This window comes from Tamandua tetradactyla, chromosome 1 (genome assembly GCF_023851605.1).
Source record: "Tamandua tetradactyla isolate mTamTet1 chromosome 1, mTamTet1.pri, whole genome shotgun sequence".
NCBI classification, from domain to species: Eukaryota; Metazoa; Chordata; class Mammalia; order Pilosa; family Myrmecophagidae; genus Tamandua; species Tamandua tetradactyla.
Window position 1 is genome coordinate 147150078 of NC_135327.1, and position 24985 is coordinate 147175062.

The window sequence follows — 24985 nt, forward strand, 5'->3', positions numbered from 1 at the left end:
GCAAATATGAATATTCCTGTAGTTGCATGAACATTTTTCTTTATTCTAGAAATTTTGTTGCTTGTATATTTTGATAATGTTCAAATAACTAAAATATATACCAGCAGTCAAATTTGGTATGATAAAAACATAATGTATAAATTGTATAATTTCTTGTTCCATGAAAATTTAATATTTATATCAGTTGTCTAACCAAACTGCAGGGTTCTGCTGGGTTATAGTCCATTTTGATATGGCAAATTGTGATTTTATCAGGATAATTTATTTCAGCTTTAAAAGCCTTTTAAAAATTCCACTTAGTTCTGAGGTAAAATGTATACAAGTAAATAATATGAAAAATTATCTGTTATAGAAGTTTTAAAAAACATTTTTACATCCGTTTTGTAATTTTTTTTGGCAATAATGTGGTTGGAAGATGATTTGCTCAATTCTGTAATTCATTTGGTATGAAAGGCCAAAGACAAAAACCACCACTCCCAACTTAACAGGGCCCCATAAGACATTTGCGGCCCAGACTATAACTCAGCTCTGCTACCCTGTCTTTTCCCAGAGCCTTGGGGGCTTCCACCTCTGAGCAAGTGAGCATAATGTATGCCTCATCTGGGCCTGTCTCAAACACATCCTCTGAACTCACAAAACCAGAGATCCCCCCCCAACTCGAAACTTTGTATGTTGTTCTTGGCATTAGACCCTTTAGCCCAAAGAAGCTTCGGGAACCATTTACGATTTCTTTCCTCCATTTTTTGCCTATGGAAATTGTGCAAAAACAACAAATTTGAAAATTTTAAGAGACCATAAGTCACATAATGCTTCAGAGAGGAAAATTCTTTATAAACTAAAGACAAAATCTAGAATATTTAGGTTTATCATTTAGATTATTATAAATCTGGTCAAGTTAAATGAATCAATTAAGATGAAGAACTGCATGAAAATATCCTCGAAGAAAAACTGACCAAATATCCAGCTAGCATGTTAATTGCATTTATTTCCATTATAGTAAGCCTTATTTATAATACAAAGGAAATTCTTTATCTGTACCTTACTCTACACAACTGTTGAGTTTCAGTAAAGATATTTATAAAAAGAACTACTATAGGGCAGGCAACGGTGGCTCAGAGTTCTTGCCTGCCATGCCAGAGACCCAGGTTCGATTCCCAGACCCTACCCACGCAAAAGAAAAAAAGAACTGCTATACATTAGATAGCTTAAATGAACTGTAGAAAGAATCATTCTTTTTTCTTTTTTAATGCACAAAATTAATCTTTTGGTTAATTTAATGCCTCCAAATTTATCCAATTTATAGATTTACCCTTTCCCAAGCATTGGTTTTCCTAATGGGAGAGTTATTCCTAAAAATATTTGTTTTTATGATAAAGGCCTAAACAGAAAGTTGGACTATGTTCAATAATACGACACAGACATTCATTGGCAGCTAACTTATTATCTGCATTAGGCTGGTCACTGGGTTTTCATAAATTGCTGAAAATTAAAGCTGCCCCATCCTCTGGTAAATGTGGCCAGGACGTAAGCAGAATCCCTGCTTTGGGAATGTACCAAACTTTGGAACATAATGGATACTGACCTAAATTGTCAATTTCCCATAATTTTTGGGGACAAAATGATTACTTTCAAAGTCTGTTTTTTTTTATTTGTGCTACTTCAAGGTCTAATTTGAGCAAATTTTTCTTCTTTTTTATTGTATTTAGTTATAATTACTCATTATTACTATTTCTTACATCCAGTGAATTTTAAAGCCAGTGGTGATATGAAAATAACACAGGCTATGGAATGTATTATGTCCCTTGTTTTTAGTAAAATGCAAAAAGGGAATTCATAGATAAACACACACACACATACACACCATATAGCTGATAAGTCACATCATTTTTTTAGGTAAATCTGATTCATTTAATTGGGTCAAGATATTTTTCAAGATGATACCTAGTAAATCCTTAACAATGTTTTTAATCTCTTGAAACATATCTCCCAAATTAAAAATTGGGTAATGAAATGGTTTCTTATTGCCTGCTACACCATATTCAACGCAGAAGCTCACATGCTCTGGTCCCTCATATTTGCAACTGATAATAGCATAGATTTCAGCAGTTGTAGCAGTAATATTGCTGATTCTAGGCCTTACTGCTTGAACTAAATATACACTAGAATACAAAACAAAAAAGCAATCAAATCTCAGCACTATACACACACATATAAAATAAGTTTAAACTGTGAAATTTTGCAAATAAAATTAAATTGGGGGCGGGCCATGGTGGCTCAGCAAGTAGAGTTCTCGCCTGCCACGCCAGAGACCCAGGTTCGATTCGCAGTGCCTGCCTGTGCAAAAAAAAAAAAAAAAAAAAAAAAAAAATTAAACTGGAATTTACTGCTGAAATTTACTTTGTCATTACAGAAAGTTTTTTCATTTATTAAATTCTAGCATGAAATAAATTAATAATAATAAATAATGATGTATAATATTAAAACTTATGAGTTCTCTTATATGGGTCCCAAGTAATATCAACTATCATCCAGTACATATGGCCCTGGGGAATATTAGTCTTCATTTACTGGTATTTGGCAGGGAAGGGGATTGTTGAATGATGCAAGGACAGTGGTCACAGAATATCAGAGACTGTAAGGTAAAACCCAAAATAATGTAGTTGCTTTTCAATTCTATTTGTTACATCAGTGTGGGTCTTTAAGGAATTTGTATTGGAGTGAGAGAGAATGCTGCTTAGAATGGTGGCTTTTGACCTGTTCTGGGTCACAGACTTCTTTTTGAGAATCTGACTGTGGGGAGTTCATGAACCCTAGGTGAGGTACTCCTGCTTTAGAGAAGGATGGATGGATAGGGTATGCTAGAAGAGAAGCTGCAGAATGAACTGCCAAATATTTTATCAGAAGATAAGAAAGAAGAAAGAAAAAGGGAAGAATGATTTCACTTGTTATATTGCAGAGAGCAAGACAATCTTACTTGCTCATGATATGTCATGTTCTGAAAAATCAGTGCAGCCTAAACAGCTTCTTTAAAAGACCAAATTATGGAGATTCTATGATGCTTGCTATTACCTAAAGACATCTAAAGTCATTAAAAAATATTTGAGTATCTGAGGCTGACAATTCTGTCAGCCCTACCTCTACAGCCTAAACTAAAAAGGACATATTTGCAGACATATTAACTTGGGTAGTTAAAAATAAATGAAAAGGTCACTTTGTTATCTCAGAGAAAATGTCTTAGGAGAATAAATCAGAAAGGGCAATGTGTTTACTCGGACCTAAAATTAAATCTCAAAGTATTTACTCTAGTTTAAAAGCTAAATGCCTCTACTGAAATAAATTTAATGAAATAGCATTTCTTCAGATCAAAAAGAAAAATATATTAAAGAAGTTAAAGTGATATACCTGACCACTGAAATATACTTCAATAACACATGTGCATTATGTGCTCTTTTGTGCGAGGTCACACAGAAAAAGCAGAAACTAAAACTGATTATCAAGTTATATAGAGTCATTTTGTACAACTAATTAATTTTAGTTTTCTAAGATTTTCCTGTTAATGGAATAGATATTGACAAGAATATGGTCAATCAATAGAGGCAGTAAATATGTATACATGTTAAACATCAGTGGCAAAGAACCCAGGTAAAAATTTTTTGTAATCACGGAATTGAAGACTTTATCCTGGAGTAATTACGGATGATGTTCAAGGCAGAAACATAGTAAAATACTTCCAACAGAAGAGCATTTTGCTTATTCTTAAGCACATCCAGAGAAGATATCCTGATACCTTGGGATTGTGCTATTTGGCCACTTTTATCATAAGTTCTAAATTTCCTTCCTTTTAATCCCCATTCATCTACTTCCTCATTCACTGAACAAATACATACTGAGTACCTGTGCCTGCGGGACAAGGGAACCACTGCTGTCAGTTCTCATCTGGACTTTCCCAGCAGTCTGCACCCAGTGTCTCTTAACAAGACTTTCTCTGTTGATAGCCATCAGTGCAGTTTTTAGTTTTCTGAGCTACAGATCTGATCCTGTCACTTTCCTGCTTAAAACCTGGATGACTTTCCTCTGCCCACAAGCAAACCCAAATCTCTGAGTAAGGCATTCATGGCCCTTGAGGGTTGTTCACATCTACTCCACCCACCTCCTCAGTCCCATCCAGGGTTCTCTTTTCTAAGTACTTTCTACATTTCAGTCAAATTGGTTTTGTGGTTATAACCCAATCATCCTGTGGGATTTCAAACCCATGGCTTTGCTTATGCCTCTTAACCAGGAACTCACACTTCTCTCCCCACCACCCTGACAAAATTCCATTTGTCCTTCAAGGCTCAGTTCAATGTTACTTCCACTAGGAAACATTTTCTCATCCCCCTTTATGTTTTGACCACATTTTGTTCATATTACTGGTTTAGTACCTCTAACTCTTTTTATGTGTTGGTCTTTTTTGCCAGATTTTGATCACATCAAAGGCAGGGTCTAAGGCAGGTATGTTTTACATGTTAGATAAACATCTGCTGTTTAACCCAATGAATCTACTATGCAGTCTTATCTCATCAGTCCCTGTGCCCCTCCTTTTTCTTCTTCTTCTTCAGGCCAAATAAGCATGTGATCTTTAAACTTGATTTACTGGTTCTTCAGCTTTTCCTTGTTCTTGGCCTATTGTAGCAATGGACTCAACTCTAGTAGAATAATAAAGTCAGAGTCTGACCACAGGGAGCTTACATCACCAGCAACCTAGTGCCTTCCTCTGCTGGGTCGTAACTGTTGACCACAGCAGGCTAGTAATTAGGACGTCAATCCAGATTCGGTTCCTGTCTAGCCATTTAGTTTCTCCCTATTCTCCTTAGTTTCTCCCCATTCTCTGTATTCCTACACTCCAACTAGTCACACCCAGTGTTCTGACAGTTGGTCCCAAAGGCAAGAGAGTAAACTGCTAGGAAACAGATCTAAAGCCCATTATCTACATGCTGTCTGTTCATTTTCACTGATGCTTTCACATTTCTATTGATAATTTCTCCAGAATTCCAGAACCTGAAATGACTTAAAGTAACACAAAAATTCAACAAAGTACAGCCAAACTACTATGATTCTTAAACAAATACGGAGGGCTCGAACTGAACAAGTGACTGGATCAAAATAAATGGCTCCTGAAGATGTCAAGACCATTCTCATGTTCGATACAAATATATTGAGGAGAATGCTAAATAAAAGGATTAGTACAGTTTAATGAAGTTAATTGAATTATTCTGGCTTCTACTGCCTGGCTTAAATAATGCCTTTGTAATTATATATTTAAAAGCTTGGGTTTTCTTAACATCTCTTAAAATTCTGTAAGAAAGACGTAAAACAGTGAAGCTCAGGTGCATCTCTTTTTTCCTCTTCAATCAGATGTGAATGAAAATCATATATTAGAGACAGATGCTCCATGGCTAAGGCTAGCACACATATTTTCTTGCCATAATTCATTTCTAATTTATTACCTTTCTTGCTGTTTTAAATTAAAATATAAAAGATATATATAAAATACTGAAATTTGGAAGAACGGTGGAGATTTTTTTCTTCTCTCTTACAGAGCATTTAAACTTTGCTTGGAGGTGAGAAATAGAGGAAAGAATTCATTCTTAGAAAAAACAGTATTTTTAAGGTAGGAAACCCTGGCTAAGAAATTATTCTTGAAAAGTTTAAATTCTTACCATGGTCAAATGTCATCATTTTATATGAGCAATATTTAATTATTGCTATAGTATTAAAGAAACAATATAGAAAATAAGATCATATTTAACTTTTTTTAAAATTTAAATACTATTTTCTTACTTATCTGAGAGTCATTGGATTTTAACATTGGGGGCTTAAAGAACTTTTAGACACTCTATTTTTACTTGTCTCTATAATCATAAATCACAATTCAGTAACATTAAACAGTAAAACCGAAACCATTTTAATAATAAAGATTTCTTTTAGTTTTAATTCATTAAAAATGGGGTGAGTGTGGGGAGAGGATGCTGTTTTCTCCAGTGGAATGTATATTCTCTTAAAATCAATGGAAAAGACTGAATTTTGCATTACAGTATAAGTACTCTGTAACCATCTCTCAGGCAAAGACATAGTGATGTGTTCACAGCGATACAAAAACAGCCAGGCTTTTACTGGAATGCTTCAATTAAAGGGTATGAGTGGAGCACAGGGGTAAAACAACCAAGGATTTTAGGTGATATCTAATCATTCCAGGAAAGAAGTATGCATATAAAATAAAGGTTTCCAAGTTTCTAAAATATCATGGCTATTTTGAATTTCAACAACTTTGTCCTTTCAAGTCTAAAAACATATACAATTTATTATTAATTGTGCTGAAAATGCCTACAGCGCTTATTCAGCCACTCCAAAATATGTCTGGTCTGTGTAATTTCCAAGGCTCTGAATAAGAGTAGATTTCTAAGAAAAAGGAAAAGATGCATCAGGCTTAATCTCAGAAGATTTGATTAATTTAGGGTAAAACATTTATTTCTCTTTGCCTTTTTTTTTCTCCTTCATTCCTATTTGTACTCATTTAGTCAGTCTAAGCCCAAGAAAACCCTTGAATCCAGGTACTCCATGTAAAAATCGTGCCCAATCGTGGGGACGCTACTACTCCCCAAAAAGCTGGCTGATCAACATAAAGCCAAATGTCAAAGATTTTAGGCACTCTGAGATTGCCACAAATAGAAGACATATTACAATTTAGTTAAGCACTGTTTTCTCAACAAATCTTTATCACCCAGAGAGGTGTGAAAAATAAAAGGCGACAAAAGTCATCAATTGTGGGATATTGGCTATAACCCAGAAGGAGGAGACTTGAGCAGTTTGGTGAAGACAGGATGAAATAACACAATTGAGCAGAGCATACAGGCTGGCTGGAAGACTCACTCATTGCAGATCCCAGCTGGGAGAATTTTAGTTCCAGGCCAGTTGGAAGGTATTGTTAAACTGAAATTCCAAATGAACAGTGTAATGTAATGCCAGCAGAGTGTACACTGTGTCTATGAGAATTGCAGCTAAATTGGATTAGAATGGGAAGCTCGGGTGATCTGATTTCTCACAGGATGTTTTTATCACAGGACAAATATTTCTGAACACTTAATTCATGGCATTAACATATAGAGGATCTGTGACAAATCCACAGTTTTGGTCCTGTCTGATCTAGCCACAATTATATTATTAAAAGCTAAGATTAGGATTTGTACTAGGGATAAGTCTTGGGTGAAATTTTTGGAAGAATTCCACATGTGGCTTTAAAGAACGATGATGAATCAGTTTTAAAACCAAGACCTGCCAAGATCTTCTCATTTTATTATCTTTTGTTTGGTGTTAAAGTATATTGTGTTTTCTCTTTTTTACCCATGCTGCACTTCCCCATATTTAACATTGTAAATTTCACACATGTATAAAGTCATGCAGATGAATTATTTTACCTTTGCCTGCACCTACATCAGGTGGAAGAATACCAGCTTTAATGAAGGGAAACAGAAATAGGACACTATATAGTTAGATGTAACATACCCACAAGCATGTATAGTGATATAAAAACACATTAAAATGCTAAAGCATGCAAGAAGAATAAAGTTTGTTTGCCATATCAGGTACAGGAGACAAAGATATGTTGGTGTCCCCAAACTTACCTAGTAATCAAATCCACACATTAATCATGCTTATCTATTATCTAAGAAAGCTTAGGATATTTCAAACCAACTTTTGGGAAGAAATGCCAATTTCTTATGCCATGGAAGATTAACAAATGAATAAACAATTCTACAAGTCAGAGACATGCAGGAACAGAAAATATTTTACAACATTTTTGATCATTTTCACTGAATCAAAAATTTCCAAAATGATATTTAAAAGTATGAAAGTATTTATTCCTTTTTAGGGCCTTTAGTGAGGCTATTTTGCTTACTCTGTAAGATGATATACTAAAATCATCATCTAATATACTAAAATACAAATGATGATATACTAAAATACAAAGACTCTTGCTCAAACACAAAATCAGAACATCATTTAGTAACTGTTCTGCTTTCCTTGCTACAAAACCTAAATCAATATGTGGACTAGCAAATTATTTTCTAGCAAATCAGGACTAAAAGGAAAAGTACATATATTTATGTATATAAATGTATGTGTGTCTATTTGTGCATGTATATGTGAATTATATGTATGCATATATATGTATGTGTGTGTGCCTGCACATATATATAAAATTTAAAAAACCTATTGCCTTGAACTTTGAATTCAAGTGTGGCAAAATTGTACTTTTCCTTTCCCACCCCAATATTTTAATTTAACTTTAAAAGTTTCACATGGATGGGAAAAGCAAATATCAAATAGCTATTTTAATATGAATTAAATAATTGACTTTAAAATATATGCAAATGAGAAATTACAAATAAGTGTTTAATTGGGTAAGCTGTATATTCCATGTTGAAGAGGAAAGAGAAAGTGTAAACAACTTAAATTAACTTTAAAGTTTTTGCTTCATGGTTCATAATTATATGAATTTTATACATACCCATCTTACCTTCGTCCACAGTTGTCACTGCTTCCTCTGTTATTTGACTTCCAGATCCTGCTGACGTTTGTGCATAGAAATAAAATTTATATCGAGTACTGAAATTTAAATTTTTTAAAGTCCAGCGTGTCTTGTTGGCAGGAATTTTTAAATCTACCAGAGGTCCTAATTCATGTGTGCTGTTAACTGTAAAGAAAAAGTAACAAACAAGTGCATTCACAATTAATTGCTATAGGAATATTACTAAAACTAAGAGCATCAATCCAAAACATCAAACATGAATTACAATGATTTACAATCCTAGTCACTCTTTGCCTGGCATAACTTAGTGATAATCTTTTATAGCCCCTATATTATGGCATAACAAGGGGAAATATTTTCTTGGTTTATAAGCTGGGGGAATTTTATAGTCAAATCATTATATTATTTCTTATCACTCTGTATTTGCTAGTGGAGATGTATATTGTTAATTAATTCCAAAGCTTATTTTCGGAGGCACCATGCCAATGGAATTCACTTTCTAATCATTTTCTAGTTACAGATACTGCCTAGCTGATCAAATGATAGCACCCACCTTAACTCAAAGGTCTGTTTATTATACAGCCTACTTAATTTTGAATAGCACATAGGACAAACCAATTTTCTTTACAAAGTAAAATTTGAGGTTCTTTCTGGAACAATGCTTGAAGTATATATATATATATATATATATGCATTTATATATATGTATCTTATACACACACACACACACAAGGAAATAACCAGCTTGTATTTTAAGATAAGTTTTTTCTTTTTTTAACTATGTTTCCATTTTCCCTCCTCCAAATTAACTTACTTGGCTGATATTTTAAGGTGTACTCCGTCAAAATGCCATTCGGGTGGCTTGGTGGATCCCATTCCAAAGTGAGAGAGTCAAGAGTTGGATTAACAATCTTCAAAGAGGATGGGGCACTAGGGACTTATAATGAGAACATACAGTCAACACAAAGATTTTTGAAATGTTTCAAAATGTGTTAAAATAATATATTTTACCATATCCACACAATTCCTCATGGCTTTTGTTTTTTGTAACTTATTCTGTTCTCATTCAACTAAAAATACATTAATACAAACCTGCGATGTGTACCCATTTAGCCATTCTCTTCCTCTTTTTTTCTCAAAATTTCCATTAAAAACCTTCCTTTCAAAATACAGAGACTGCTTTCATATAGACCCAAACCAAATATTTTTGCTTGACGAGTGGTGTTTTATTAAAGCAGACTAGTCACCAAGTGAAACTGTTTTAACCAGGCCTTTGAGGGGATGCAGCTGTGTTCTGGGCCATTGAGGCCTGTTTTCCCCAACAAACCAGGTGTCTTCCAAACAGTCAGCGGCACTCTGCCTGCTGGGCATTGGGCAGGGGCCAGCCTGCCCAGGTGCGGTGCTGTTCTAATGTCGAGAGCTGACAGCTGCTCAGGATCTGGATGTGGAGAACAAAAGCCTCCGATGCTGGCACAGCCTTGACCCCGGGGAAGGCCTAAGAAGCATCAGGTTCTCTATGGCAGAGGCTGGCAAATTTCCAGAGAAAAACATGCCCAGTCTTCTCTTATTTACTTCCTCATGAGAATGACAGATGCTGGCAGCTCTCCCTTGTGATGGTCACCCCAACCTACCATATTCCCTAAACCCATCCATGGCACGATTGTCCATCCTATCACTCTGTTCAGAAATCAGGACATCAACCTTAACTTCTCCTTCTGCTTCATTTTCACCAGGTCCTGGGACACTAAATCTTGTCAATTCCACCTCCTTAATAGCACCTGTATCTATTCCCTCCTCTCCACTCTTGCTCCATTTCAGGCCCTCAGTGGCCTCTGCTGGGCCTAGAACAGTGCTTGGCAGAAGGCACACGAGAACATTTTGTAGAATTAACACTCCTAATGTTTCTCATCCCAAGTAGTGGTTCTTAATTTGGGGGATCATAGACCTCTTTGTTAATCTGATGACAGGCATAAACTCTCCCAGAAAAATGCACACACATTTTATATACAATTTTAGGGAATTCATGGAGCTCCAAATTACAAGCCTGTGGCCTCCAGGTTAATAGCTACAGCATTCAAAACCGTCCATGACCTTCTCATCTGGCCCTCCTCTCTTTTCTCCTCATTTCTGTGCATGACTCACAGTTCCTTGAAGGAGCCATGCTGTTTCCTACCTTCACTGAAAGTGTAGGTCTTCTCTGAAATACACATTCCTCTCATTTCTATCCTTTAAAACCCTGGTCATCTCTTCTATGATACCTAAAGGACCAGTGTGGGGTCATACTAGTAAAAGCCTCGAGTGGAAGGATCCCTGATTTTCCATCGAGGCAGGAAGACCAAGGACAGCAGATGTAATGGGATGGGAGCTGGGACACAGGATGACTCTGAGAGACTACCAGGCAGGTGCCAATATCATGGCCCCTTTAACCAGGAACCAGAGCAGGTGGCATCTGTGAGCTGCTTTTATCAAAAATATCTGAGGCACCCCTAGAAGTTAGCTGGCTCTTTTTCAGAGCTGGGCTGATGGAAAATGAAAATAGGTAAAGCCCATTTTAATGCCACTTCAAATCTTTATCTTTCTTACTGTATGGCACCTTCACTCACTCACTCAAGTTCCCCATATCCTTGTGACCAAACACCTAAACTCCTACATCAATGTACATCTGATCCTATCCCTCTGTCAGTGGCCCATACTTGCAATGATTTTTCCCTCCTCTTCCCCACCCATGTTGACAGGTCTTCCAATCTAAAGCAGCTGAACTTCGGAATAAGCTATGAAAATGCCCTGAGAAAGAAGCATTAGAAGTGAGCTACAAGTTATAGAAAATATTCCTTTTCAAGGTATTTTTCTTTGGCTATCACATTTAGTTCTCACATTTTTGAGATAATGACAGTAAGGTATGGAGTTTATATAATTTTCCCCAGGTAAAAAAGTTAATGACCCAAATAAATATCAAATTAGTGAGGTTCAGAAAGTCTAAGTGTACGAAGAAATTTAAGTCAAGGGAGAGAGGATTTTAGCATTTGTGTTCTAAAGTTTTCAATGTATATCTGAGGCCACACGTGAACTGACATTTTGCTAGCTCTATGGGTGCAGTGCTCATCTATGGGGAGACCACATTGGTTTCCAGAATATAATTTATATGGAGATCTTTCTGTCATGTAGAGCCCACCCAGGCTGTGCCATAGGCTCCTGGGACCTCGAGATGTGTCCATCCCATACCTCCTTCTGGAGTGTTAAAGACTCTGTCAGGGCTGGCTGGACCCTCCCCTTTTCCATTGACCACGCGGACGTTCACTGCATAGTGGCTATAGGGCTCTAGCCCAGGCAACATGCCATGAGTCTTGCTGCCTTGGAAGGTGAGGATCTTTTTCTCAATGTGACGCCTGTTTCTTTTAGATGAACTCTGTGCCTTCCAGTAGTAAATCTGAAATGGCAAGAATGAACTTCAGTGATGTGCATAGGAGCAAACAGGATTCTTCATACTCACAAAATTAAAGTTTTACTGTCTTGCCAAGAACACTCCCTTAGTGCATTTTAGATGAAAATTAGTCACAGAACTAACAGATTTTGATTTTGAAGCAAGAGGTATAATGTAGGAGTAGCACAGATAGTAAATAAAATTAAATTAGGAATACATGACAAATTGGGCTATAATATTTTGGAGGAAGAGTATACATGACATAAATACAACAGCATAACACCCCACTGTTCCCTCCAGAACATGAGGCAAATGGATGGCAATAAAAGGATTTAAGTGCCTTTGACTTGCATAAAACACTCAAAAAATGCAAATTAACACCCAATATTTACTTAATTTTTCAGAGTTAAAACAACTTCATATGCAGTATTTCATTTGGTTTAATCCTAACAACCACAAAGAGGCTGAATTATTATTATTATTCCTAAGGTATTGATGAGGCTCTTGGTCACTGAATGAATTGCCAAAAGCCACAGGGCAATCAAGAGCCATAGGGGACCCTCTACTTCCACTCTAGGGCTTTTCCACTAGACCAAACTCCATCACTAAATTTAAAATAATATGCTCTTGGGTGGTGCGACAGTGGTTCAGCAGGCAGAATTCTCGCCTGCCATGCCGGAGACCCGGGTTCGATTTCCGGTGCCTGCCCATACCCCTCCCCCCTCAAAATATGCTCTTGTATTAAATTGTAGCATAGTTTTTGAAGAGATTAACTGGGTAAGCAAATTGTTGATAAACTCTGGTTACCAAATATAGAATTGTTTAAGTTCTTCTTAGAAATTTAAAGATATTTTCAAGAAAATCTGGCAAAGCTATAAAAAAAAATGAACATGATAAAGTGGAAAAAGTGACCTCTAAGGGTCAGGTTTAAAATCAAAGTATTGACTTTTTCTATGTGCAAAACCAGTTCTTGCCAACCACTTGAAATCTCTATGCACCAGTCTTTCTGTGCTTCTCCTAAACAAAGATAATTGATGTTCATAAACATAACCCAGTTGAGATTTATGTGATCTTGAAGTGTAATTTCAATTATTTAAAAAATAAGTCTAAATTACTCTTAGGATAATTTTGTGTTCAACACATGGTCAGTGTTGCTTTCAAGCTAAGTGCAATTTGTTATACTCTAGTTCTTTAAAAATTAGTTTACACGATTTGGGGCACAAACTAATTCTTTAATTAGTAGGATAATAGATCATCTGTGGGGAAAATGGAGAACATTTTTTTTTTCCACTTTGGATGTACTGAGATTTTGATTCATACTAGCTGGGCTCCTTTAGATGTGATCCTGCCTAAGGCTATAAACCAAAGGAACTCTCCAACCTCATGTTGAGTGCCTGATGCCCCATTAGTAAGGAAAAAACAAGATAAGTCTCCCTTCACTTGCCCGATAGCCTTGCAGGTGTCCTCGGATGCTCTTCAGAGGCACCGCGTCCCAGTGCACCTCGGCTAAGGTGCTGTTCACCACATTCACACGCACATTCCCAGGAGCCACCATTGGGACTAGAAGAGGACAGGGAAGGGGTAGGAGCATCAATGTCATTTTGAATTCCATGCAAAAATGTCACTGTCTCTAATTCCTTTGGCTTGAGGCATGCCCAACCCAATTCTATGGACTATAATGGACGGAGAGTAGGTTTTTGGGGTATCTGTTCTTTGGGCTTTCTTAGAACAACATATATTTTAAGTGATCACCTTTAACTTCCTGAACCTCTCTTTCCTACATAGCGGGCTGTTCAAACTAAGAGCTATTAAAGCAAAATAATTGTTGCCTCCGTCTCTCCCAACCTAAGCACCCTTGAAATGGCCTTGGCATGAAACTGGGTAAGTCCATTTGACTTGGGATAAACTTGGTTTTTCATAACAGTATAAATAAAACAGCATCATTTACTTACGGTCTTCTCCAGAATGTCCCATGACCACAGCTGGCTCTGGAGCAAACCCCATGTCATTCAGGGACTGTACTTTTATCAGGTAGGGAACAAAAGTTGGCGTGCCTGAGACAATATATTTGGATACATTTGCCACAACCACAGACGTCCATTCATCATCACCATCTTTCTGGCGCCAGCTAACTTTGTACTGAAGACCTGGCCCATTACATTCGAAACCATTCAAGGGCTACAAGAAAAGCCAAATACCAGAGCTTGTAGAACAGATCCTCTCACAATCTTTTACTAGAATAGCAAATTCAATTCTCAGATCTAAAGAAAGCGGATATTGAAACACTAAAATACAAGTTATTAACAGTGTTCTCCAGGGACCTTTTATGTTATTACATTTGTGATGAAATTCAAAGCTTGTTTTGTAATCAGCGTTTCAAAGTATGCAAATTGCTATCTTGAACCAGTAAATACCACATAAGCCTCTCTAATTCTAGCTCCACAACTAAGAGTGCATGACTCTTAAAATATTTCAGTATAGTTTCCTTTATGTATAATTTTAAATGTTATTATATATAGCATATATTTTGGTATATATACTATATATACATATTTCTTTTATATATGATCTGTGATACATAATTGTCTATTTTACTGGGAGACAAATTGTGAACTCTTTCTCTCTTTATTAAAAAAAATAGTTGACCTATTATTATCCTCTTTCCACATGTATATAATTATGCACATATATGCATGCAATCAGTATGTATGCATGGATTTATCCAAAATAATTTTTAAAATCAACACCACTAAATATATGTTAATTTTCAAAATCTAGACAATGCAGACAAGCAAAAACAAAACGAAACAAAAGTTACCTACTGGGAATAGTTTGGTGTATGCCCTCCAGATGGTTTTCTACTATGATGCTAATATTGAGCACATGTATGTCTCTGGCACTGTTCTCAAAGCTTCAGATGTATTAGTTCCTATAATTTTATGTGGTTGGTTCTATTATTATTATTATTCCCAATATATAAATGTATAATGGAAAGGTTAATTTGCTAAAGATCATGCAGTTACAAAGTGGCAGAACTGGTATTTGCCCCTATGCATTGTGGCTCCAGAGACCAAGCTTTTAACTACCACATAATACTACTCTTAAATATATACAGATAAATAACATTTTTTTCTAACAAATGGGCCAAATGAGATTTAAAAACACACATCATTTTAAAACAACTTTTTTTTTTTCACTTTAAAATATATTGAGGAAAGTGGAAGGCACCATAGCTCACCTTCCACGTAATCACCAAATTATCAGGCTCTGATCCTAGTCCTTCCACAGCAGTGGGATTTTTTTCTGGCTCTAGAAGGTAAACAGCCACATATGTGTAAAGTTTGTTCTTTTTCAAATCGTGGAAAACTTTTCTATTTTATTTCATATCCCAGAAGTCTTACTTTACCTGCTGCTTTAGTCAAATACTGTTCAGATGCCTCACTGGGCAAGCTCCTGCCGATGCTGTTCTCTGCCACCACGCGGAAGGAATAGCTCACATATGGGGACAGTTTCAGCTGGGCTGTGGTCTGGGTTCCTGGAACTTCAGTTTGGTGGTGCCACAGCCCGACCTCGTGCATCGCATCTTCATATTCAATGATGAATTCTGGCCAACACATACAATCCCCAAACAGTGACTTTGGTTACTCAGGGGGTTGATGGCTAGGGATAACTATTCAATCTAACAAGAATAGACAAACATCAATTGTTTTAATTCCCAGAAAAATCCCATTACAATATTTTGATTTCTGAGTTCCACCACATCCCCCAAATTAATGAACACCTAATAATATTTAGCATTCTTTCTCTAGTATCCTGAGAAAATAAAACTGCAATGGAGAAATTAGGATTTAAGGGATGATTTTGATTGTTGAATCATTATATAGATACTCCTTTTTACTTCCTGGTATATTGAAGTAGAAAGAGGGGAATATCTGAAATCTTTAAATAGTAACCCAGTTGCCTTAACCTCTGATAATGATGGAATAGCCTTTATCTTGTGCCCTTATGATTGTAAAAACCTTGTGACAAACCTTCACTTGTGCCCATTTATCCAGTTTTTTGACTTTAGATTCTTGCGATTACTAAAGACAGCCCCTAATGTTTATTAATGAAGGTTCCTAGGTCAGCCCAGAACTAATCCTCCCCACGTCCAAAGTTATCTTGATAACCAAAACTGTGTCTAACCAAAATGGGCCCACTTGACATGTGCAGTAGCTTAGGCCTTAACCTATAAGTGACCTATACCTCATTATAATACTAAAAATCATGCCCATCATCATAGTATGGGCACCATTTTCTTATAAACATTCTGTGACTAAGGATGTAATCATTCTGCACATGCTTGGTAATTAATTCACCTCTATTTACATCAACTGGGGCCATTGTGCTCATTATACTAAAACCTGCCCATCTTTTAATGTTATAAAACTATCAAAATTACTGCAGTTTGGGGAGACAAATTTTTTGTGCCTGGTAATGAACTTTTTCTCTCTTTGAAACCCCAGTGTCAGAAATTGGTCATTTAAATGCATGGGCAAAAGAATCCACCACCTTTGTTCAGTAACAAAACTCTTTAGAAGTGAACCATATATCCCTAGGAAAGTTTAAGTATATGAAAAAATAGTCAATTTTTTCACAATAGAAGAAATTAGATACAGTGAGATGCCATTTTCTTCTTAGACTGGCAAGGATCAAAAAAAATTGTTTTTTGTATGCTGTGTGGTGGGGGTCAATAAATCAACACACATATCATTTAACCATAATCTTAGGTAATCGCTAAAAAGGTATTTAGTCTTCCAGCAGTATCTACCTGAAGGTAATAAAATACTCAAGGCTTGGGACTTGATTGTGTCTGCTCTTTTAAGCATCTCTTCAGTTTTACAATAAAAATTCCAAGAGACCTATAGACTAATTTTATTAAGGACTTCTAGCATTCCGATGGGATGGTCCCTCACCTTATTTTTTTCTATTCATTCTTTTTCCGTGTGACTATAAAATGAACACCATTAACATGTCTTATTGACTATGAAATAGGGAAACATGGAATTTTCCTACTTTGTGAGAAGTATAACTCAGTACAATTTCTACAGAGAACATTTCACGAACATCTAACAATATTTACTGTCACATGCTATTCAACTGAAAAATGTACTTCTAGCAATTTACTCTGAATATAAATGCTTATGCATATGCTCGAAGACACATGAAAAAGAATACATACTGCAAAGTAAGAAAATGCCTGTTTCCCTATGTCATCATCATCTAGTCTGTGAATTATTGCATAATCTCCTAATTCAGAACTTTCAAAACTGTCAGTTCATGTGACAGTATATAATGTACCAATAGGCTCCCATAGGCTAAAAAGAATTGCCTGATGTTTCCACTTAGTAAGTAGTTGGGTCCATACACCTTAATTGATGTCTTAACACTTAACAACCTATTGGGCACTGCACAACTTCTGAAACTTTGTTTGGATACTATCCAACAGATAGATACTATCTTTATTTCCTGTTCCACCCTGATTTTTGCGTGGTACTTTTTTTTTTTTATCACAGCAGATGCCTCACAGAGATATGATGCCACCAAAATATAATGCAGAATATGATGTTGAATTGTACACTGCTTCTAGCTAATAGTTCATGAGGTATCTAATAGCTGTCACTGTTTCCCCCCAAATTTAAAATATCCGGAGGCACCCGTGTGAGTTTGCTGCAGCACCACAGGGCACATCAGCACACAGTTTGGAAACTGTGGTCCTGATTAGTCTCTCTGCTTCTGCTCTTGCCCTTCTGTTGACCATTTTCAACAGAATAGCCAGAGTGATCCAATCATCACATCTCTGTTTTGATCCCTCCAGTGGCTTCCCACTGGAAGCTGAGATGGCCTGCAAAGTTCCACACAATTTACACCCTCAACTCTTTATCCTTTACCTCTTCGACCTTTTCTCCTACTTGACTGCTCCTTGCCCACTTCATTCTAGCCACACTGGCCTCTTAGCAGGAATCCACTTGTTTCAGGGCCTTTCTACAGTACTTGTTCTATGTTCTCCCTGAAACTTCTTCCTCCAGATAACTGCATGGAATGCTCTCTCACCTTCCTTCTTATATCTTTACTTGCATATTCAAATGTTACCTACTTAGTGTGGCTTTCTTTTCCCACCTTAATCACAATTTTATTTTCTCCAAATGATTTATTGCCTCCTCCTGCTATGTTTTTTTTTAATAGTCTGCGTGCATACACACACACACACACACACACACACACACACACAATTTCAAGCCACATCTGTATGGATATTTATGTGTTTTGAGTCCTCTAGGAAGCAGAGACAAAACAGAATTAGAAATGAAAAAGATTTATTTGGGGAAATGTCTGTGGAAAATAAAAGGGAGAGCAAGCAGGAATAAGCAGGGAGTAACTTCAGACTACAATGCAGTTCTGATGTCTGTAAAAGGAGGGAGGAAGCAAGGAGGTAAGTTGGGTAGAACTTCAGCGTAACTCTGAGAAAGTATCAGCCAGGTCAAAAGGAAGCCCCAGAGTAAAGTTTGCCCATTTGTCCTGCATTAGGTGTAGCTCAGCTCCAGTGTTTCCACTGGACTCCATCACTGGCTGGGACTAGCTCAGGGAGAGTGCGGCCTCAGTGTGAAGACTGCAGTAAATGCCTAAGTGTCAGATAACACTCCATGCGGTGTATTATATATATAACTACACATGTGCACACCCACATGACATTATATATAATAATAAAATATACATTATTAATTTTATCTTATTTATGTCCCCAACTAAAATAAAAGCTCCATAAGAACAGAGATTTTGAATGTTTTGTTTTAGAACAATGTCTAGCACATAATAGGCGTTCAATAAATGTGTTGAATAAATGAATGAATGAATGAGTAGAAATGCTTTGGAACCTAACGGTAACCTTTTACCATAGGTAAAAGATTCTCCAAGCATCCTAGAAGACCAGAAAACTCTGGGTGATGTACTGATTTCATAGGAAGGCTTCACGTGATTCAGCGAATATTCTGAATCAAAGACACTGAAAATTCAGTTAAGAAGGAGCACTACTAAGTAATACAAAACAGAGAGGAAGCTGTTGTTTAATTTAATGGAAGTATTCTGCTTTACCAAGAGGTTCAATAAATCAACACACATACCATTTAACCATAATCTTAGGTAATCACTAAAGAGGTATTTAGTTTTCCTGCAGTATCTACTTGAAGGTAATAAAATACTCAAGGCTTTGGATATGATTGTATCTGCTCTTTTAAGCATCTCTTCAGTTTTACAATTAAAATTCCAAGATATCTATAGCCTAATTTTATTAAGGACTTCCAGTATTCTGATGGGATGGTCCCTCACCTTATTTTTTTCCTCTAAGCTGCTATTGAGGGGAGGAGCTGACAGTGTTGAATATGATGCTGCGTAGAGGGGGCTAATGGAAAGAAAGAGACCTAGGCTGGAAGTTAAGGAACATGATGTTCTGTTACCAACTGTGGGTTTGAAAAGTTATTTTACTCACTGTATTTGTTCCCAATTGCTTAAACAAATACCATACAATGGGTTCCCTTAAACAATGGTAATTTATTGGCTCATGGTTTCAGAGGCTAGAAGGCTTTTTCCCCCTGGGATCAGTATCTTCTGGCTAGTTGGCAATCTTTGGGTTTCCTTGGCTTTTCTGTCACATGGCAATGCACATAGTGGCATCTTTCCCTTTCTTTCTTGGGTTCTGTTGATTTCCAGCTTCTGGCTATTTCCCACGGCTATTCCTTCCTAGCGCAATTTCCTTTGCTTATAAGGACTTAAGCCATATTGAATTAAGGCTCACCCTCATTCACTTGGACACACCTTAACTAATACCATCTTCAAATGTCCTAATTACAAATGGATTCACACCCGTAGGACCAGGGGTTGGGATCTGAACATGCCTTTTGTTGGGGACATGGTTCAATCCCCAACACTCATTCAGTCTCAGTTCACTAATATATTAACTGCAGACTATACTACTTGGCCTTCTATCCTTTTCTCCCAGAAGTAATGGGCAAAATTAATAACTAAGGTTCATCTTACTCCCCTGGTAGAAATGAAAAATAGTCCTTATGGCTCTCAAGCACAAACAAAAGTATATTTGCTTATTTCATATCTCCATCAAATAATTTATGCCCCATACCAATTCCTATAGCCAGGAATAACTTTTGTTCCCAGAAGAAGAGAGCCCATATATAAATAGAAGTATTTTTGTTTTATCAGGAAAGAAGTAGAAAATGTCAGCAAATATCTCTATGATGAATTTAACTGGAATATGATGAGGTGCTTAAAAAATAGCCAATAAGTGTATCAATGATGAAAGTAAATGACACCACATACTTGTAATAGGGCTATTGTTGTCATTGCCTGGTGTCCATGACAGCTGAACACTTTTGTCAAGATGATCTGTCAACTCTAAGTCAAAGGGAGGATTTGGGACATCTGTAGACAAAACACATACAAAGTGGTTAACCATCATCTTCATGAGGTTCTCTTGTATTTGTGACAGTAGTCACAGAGGGAACACCTGAAAGACACACCACAATTAATGGTCAATGGCATGCAACTAAAGTGAAATAGAAACAACTGAGGTTGCTGGGAACATACAAACACACCCAATGTAACCCGATTATAAGTTCTACTTGCTTATTTTTCAAATGAGACTGTCTTTTTTTTTTTAAACCAAAATCAGTGAAATAGGGCGATGTGGTTCTCCAGCATTCTCAATGTGTGTCTCCTCATAAACATGAATGAGCACAAGCATAAAAAATCATATCAAAACTTAATTTCTAATAAATGGTAAACAGAATAGCCAAATGCTGAAAAACAAATATTAACAAATAAAACTTACTCTGAAAAAAAGATTCACATGTCTTTTCTTAGGCATGCTAAAGTATAGAGTTTGGGATTCCTGAAGAATATTTTTATTTTTAACAGAATTCTAAAATTGTTGCTATATAGCTAGCCCTCAGCGTATCTATTTAATGCAGAATCTTGGTAGAAGAATCAGTGGGGCACATAGGGAGGTGTGTTTACTCTCAGAGACACAGACAATCAATTAGAAGGTATCCCAGAAGTATGTCTGCCACTTCTAATGGTGGTTCTGAGATTCAAAGAGCTAATGTTCATCTCCGGGCCTTTTCTTGACCTTGCTCCTGGGAGTAACTCTGATTCTTTGGGGACCAGAGGCCATATAAAAATACAGACACTTATTTTCCTATCAATAAAGAAGCAGTGAATGTCTGCAAAGGATGCATCTTCTATAGGATAATTAATGATATATAAAATCCAGGTGAGAGTATGCCACAAAATTAATTTTTGTATTTATATCTGAATAAAGATGACGTTTCTCAAAGGAGAAATATTTCTGGAAATAATTTCTGATTCATTTTCAAGATTCATGAAAATCACACAATATAAGTGTACTCCTCCTCCTTTTGGTCTTTCTTAAGTGATTTATCATTTTGTTAACACCCAGTGAATTAGTTTTCTCAATATGAAGGCCAAATATCTAAATATTCATTTGTTTTTCCTATGTAAGTTTCTTGAAAATGGAATCCCAAAACAACTTTTATTTTTCCAAAACAACTTTTAATAGACTGAAGTAGAAACCTAATTTGTAAAATGATATTTTAAATAGTTTTTACATTCTGTAAAATGTGGATGATGGCTTTTGAAAAAACACCATGCTACTTTACAAAGAAATTACACTGATCAGGACTTTATCAAATGAAATGACTTTATAATAATGTGAAATGTTTAGAAACATCTGACAAGATATAGTCAGTGAAAAAATTTATAGTTATAATGAAGAAATGATTTATACCAGTAAATGGACAACACAACATAACTTTTGCAGAATGCTTTTCCTAGAGGCACAATGATGTGATAAAGAAAAGGAAGTAATAAATAAATAAATAATTTTTTTCTGCAAAGTGAAAGTGTTCGATAGAAAATAGAGAAAGAAGACTATGTTAGTTTTACCGTAAATGGGAGCTGGAGTTGGAGTAGGAGCTAGAAAGAACATTAATATAAAAGATTTTAATCAAAATTAGTAACGGAAAGATACAAGATAGCACAAAATGATAAAGATTTCACATGTTAAAATTATAAAAATAAGTTCTATGTTTAGCTGTGGAGACATGGTAGTGATAAACATGCAGTCATAATTTAGGGAAAAACCCTTGATTTTAAGTAAAAGTAGATTACGTCTTTCAATTTTCTATAAAAATATCACTAATGTCTATGATCACTATTTTATCCCAGTGCTGCCAATAGAGTATATGTACACTGAAATTATTGTCTCAAAGGTACTTTTTAAAGAAGAAAAACTCACTGATAAATTTAACTCACTGATGAAATTATAAAAATGTAATAAGCAAGCATTTAATATTTACAAATTTTTATTTTTTTAAACTAATTTAGGGAAGCCAGTTGTTCTAGTTCTTACCAACAACGCTGAGCACAGCGCTGGCCGAAACATTGTCCAGAGTTGTGTTGGCCACACAGGTGTAGGTCCCACCATCGTCATCACTCACATCATCTACCACCAAATGGTCCTTGTCAATTGTGAACCTGGGAATGTAGCATATTCAGAGACGCTGAAATGGGTACCCAACCACAGCCCAAGAGTGCTTTACCAGCACGAAAAAAATCTTTGAACCTGATGAAGAAGAAAGATGATAAAGATATACTGTATAACATGTACCATGTTAACAATGATTAAAACTGGAAAACAATTTAAATATTTGAATTAGAATCTTGGGTTAGAAGGGATATTAAGTCATCTGGCACCATGGCTTTCAACTGTGCTTCAGGGACATCTGGAAGTGAAGTGGGGTCAGCTTCACAGTTCCTCTTATTAGAGGGCTTCAGTAAGGCTGCTGTTGCTAAGAAACATTTGAAAAACACTTATCCAGTTCAATTTCTAACAAAGTCTACATTTTTAAGTAATTTATTATTTACTGCAGAAGTTTTGTATCTTTCTGCCACGTGCATAAAGTCTCATGGGAAGAAGTAAATGCCAAAAGGATAATCTGTTTTACCACGGAAATAGGAAGCTTTAGATTAGCAATTACCACTAAAAGTTTTCTAAAGGTTACTTATGGGTACGAAAAATTACTAGGTGGGTCAAAAAGTCTATGTATATGGGATTTACGTACGGGTTTTAACGAAGCTGCATAAATCATAAAATGCTTTCTCTGGTAATTTCCAAATCAAAGCTTTAGCAGACTTTAAACTTTTTAGCATTCTTCATATTTCCTTTTTGTCTTTATCAATGCGGATTCCAGAAATAAAACTGACCAATTGAAACATAGAACTAGGTGTAAACTCTAGACATTTAGATGAGAAGGCCACACACTTTCAGGGCCACTAACCAGCTATTAACAGGTTTAGGGCAGAAGCATGAGAAACCTAGAAAACATTTCTACCAGAAGATGACATTCATTCCACTAGGCGGCAATGGTTGTCGTAAACCTACTACTGTAAATTTCATATGTTCAACTCCTGTTGTCAAACTGAGGGTCACAAACAGAAAATGGTTATGAATTTTCTCCCATTCTACCCTATAGGACTGCAATGTGCTTAGGCTCTTTTAAATGCATTACTAGTTTTTTTTCTTTTCTTCTACTGGCTTTAGGTAAAATAAAAATAAAACTTCCTATCTAAATAAAACTAGTGTCTTTTGAAAGACTGACATGGATTCAGGCACATTCTGATGATTAAAGAGAGCATATTTCTACTTATTTGTAGAATGTTAATGAAAACATCTATTGAGACTCCATTGTACAAAGTACAAAACAATGGACAATGTCCAAGGTCTGAAGGGTTTTTCCCATCCCAAATTACACAGAAGACCAAACACAGAGACAAACATTCTTATGTCTTATTTCAACAACTTAATATCTAACATTTTATAACCAGGAGAAAATGAATATCTCTTTATTTTGGAGCAAGCAGGCTTTAGAAGCATTAAAGAAACCACTGTTGGGTCACTATACAATAAATCTTTAAAAAAACAGCAGCTTAAAGAGAATGAAGGGAAAGGAAAGAAATCTTCAATACCTTCCATCATTGGGCAGCTCACTGTTGTCTTTCAGCCAGAGGACAGTGGGGATTAAAGTGTGATCATGTTTCACTTTGCATTCAAAGGACACGGTGCCCCCTCTTTGCACAACTGCATATTCAGGCTGTTTAATGATCCTTGTTGGATCTGAAATTTAAATTTATTATTATCCATTGCCAAAGCTGGAGAATTTGCTCCAAGTCACATTACACTTGAAAAAAATTTGTCAACTGTATCTTACCTTTAATTTCTAAGTGAACTTCATTCTTCGTCATCCCTAACTTGTTCCTTGCAACACACGTGTAAGTTCCAGTACTGTCTCTTTGGGCCACAGGAATTTCCAAAGTTCCATTTTCATGTAAGACATAAATATCTTCATGAAGAGCACTCCCTTTAGTTCCTTTAAACCTTCATTACAGAAATTATCACCATGAGAATAAAATACATCATAATTTGAAATCAGACATAAAAATGCCACTTACATGGTCAACACAACCATGATCTGCTTTAGTCAAATTCAGAGACTCCTGGAACTCTCACAAGCATATTGCATCCTTCTAAGTCAGTGGGAAAAATGTAAAGCTAGAGAATTCAAAGATAAACAGAGCTTGTAGAATGGGGCTGACAGTAAGAAAATATTTAAATTGTAATTTCTGTTATAAGAGACCCATCATTTAATAAAAACATTGTTACCTAGTTAACTCTAAGTAGGTTGATAAAATAGGTAAAATGGAGATTGTTCTTTCTGACATTTTCCATTTTTCCCAGATTGTATCTGTAGGCTATTATTATGAAAGGAGATTTCAATTTCAAGGCCCAAAGGGTTGTACTTTTGAAATAGGAAAATAATCAGGGGAGAAAAATAAATAAAACATATATAGTACGTATACATTCCAAT

At 36.0% G+C, this 24985-nt stretch overlaps 1 protein-coding gene across 9 annotated transcripts in view; it reads right to left on the reverse strand.

Moving 5' to 3' along the window:
• The window catches only part of NRCAM (neuronal cell adhesion molecule), a 331134-nt gene that overhangs the window by 17454 nt on the left and 288695 nt on the right, over positions 1-24985 (reverse strand). For 6 of the 9 annotated variants that reach the window (XM_077166964.1, XM_077166888.1, XM_077167096.1 and 3 more), the window contains 11 exons: positions 24329-24495; positions 24087-24234; positions 22471-22595; positions 20361-20462; positions 15397-15594; positions 15229-15299; positions 13943-14168; positions 13435-13550; positions 11792-11996; positions 9384-9506; positions 8549-8734 (listed from right to left, as the gene is read on the reverse strand). In XM_077166964.1, coding sequence (XP_077023079.1) covers positions 8549-8734; positions 9384-9506; positions 11792-11996; positions 13435-13550; positions 13943-14168; positions 15229-15299; positions 15397-15594; positions 20361-20462; positions 22471-22595; positions 24087-24234; positions 24329-24495 — 1667 coding nt within the window. Of the gene's footprint in view, positions 1-2022; positions 2149-8548; positions 8735-9383; positions 9507-11791; positions 11997-13434; positions 13551-13942; positions 14169-15228; positions 15300-15396; positions 15595-20360; positions 20463-22470; positions 22596-24086; positions 24235-24328; positions 24496-24985 lie in introns of all 9 variants that reach the window. The other 3 variants (XM_077167420.1, XM_077167173.1, XM_077167345.1) reach the window with 2 other exon arrangements.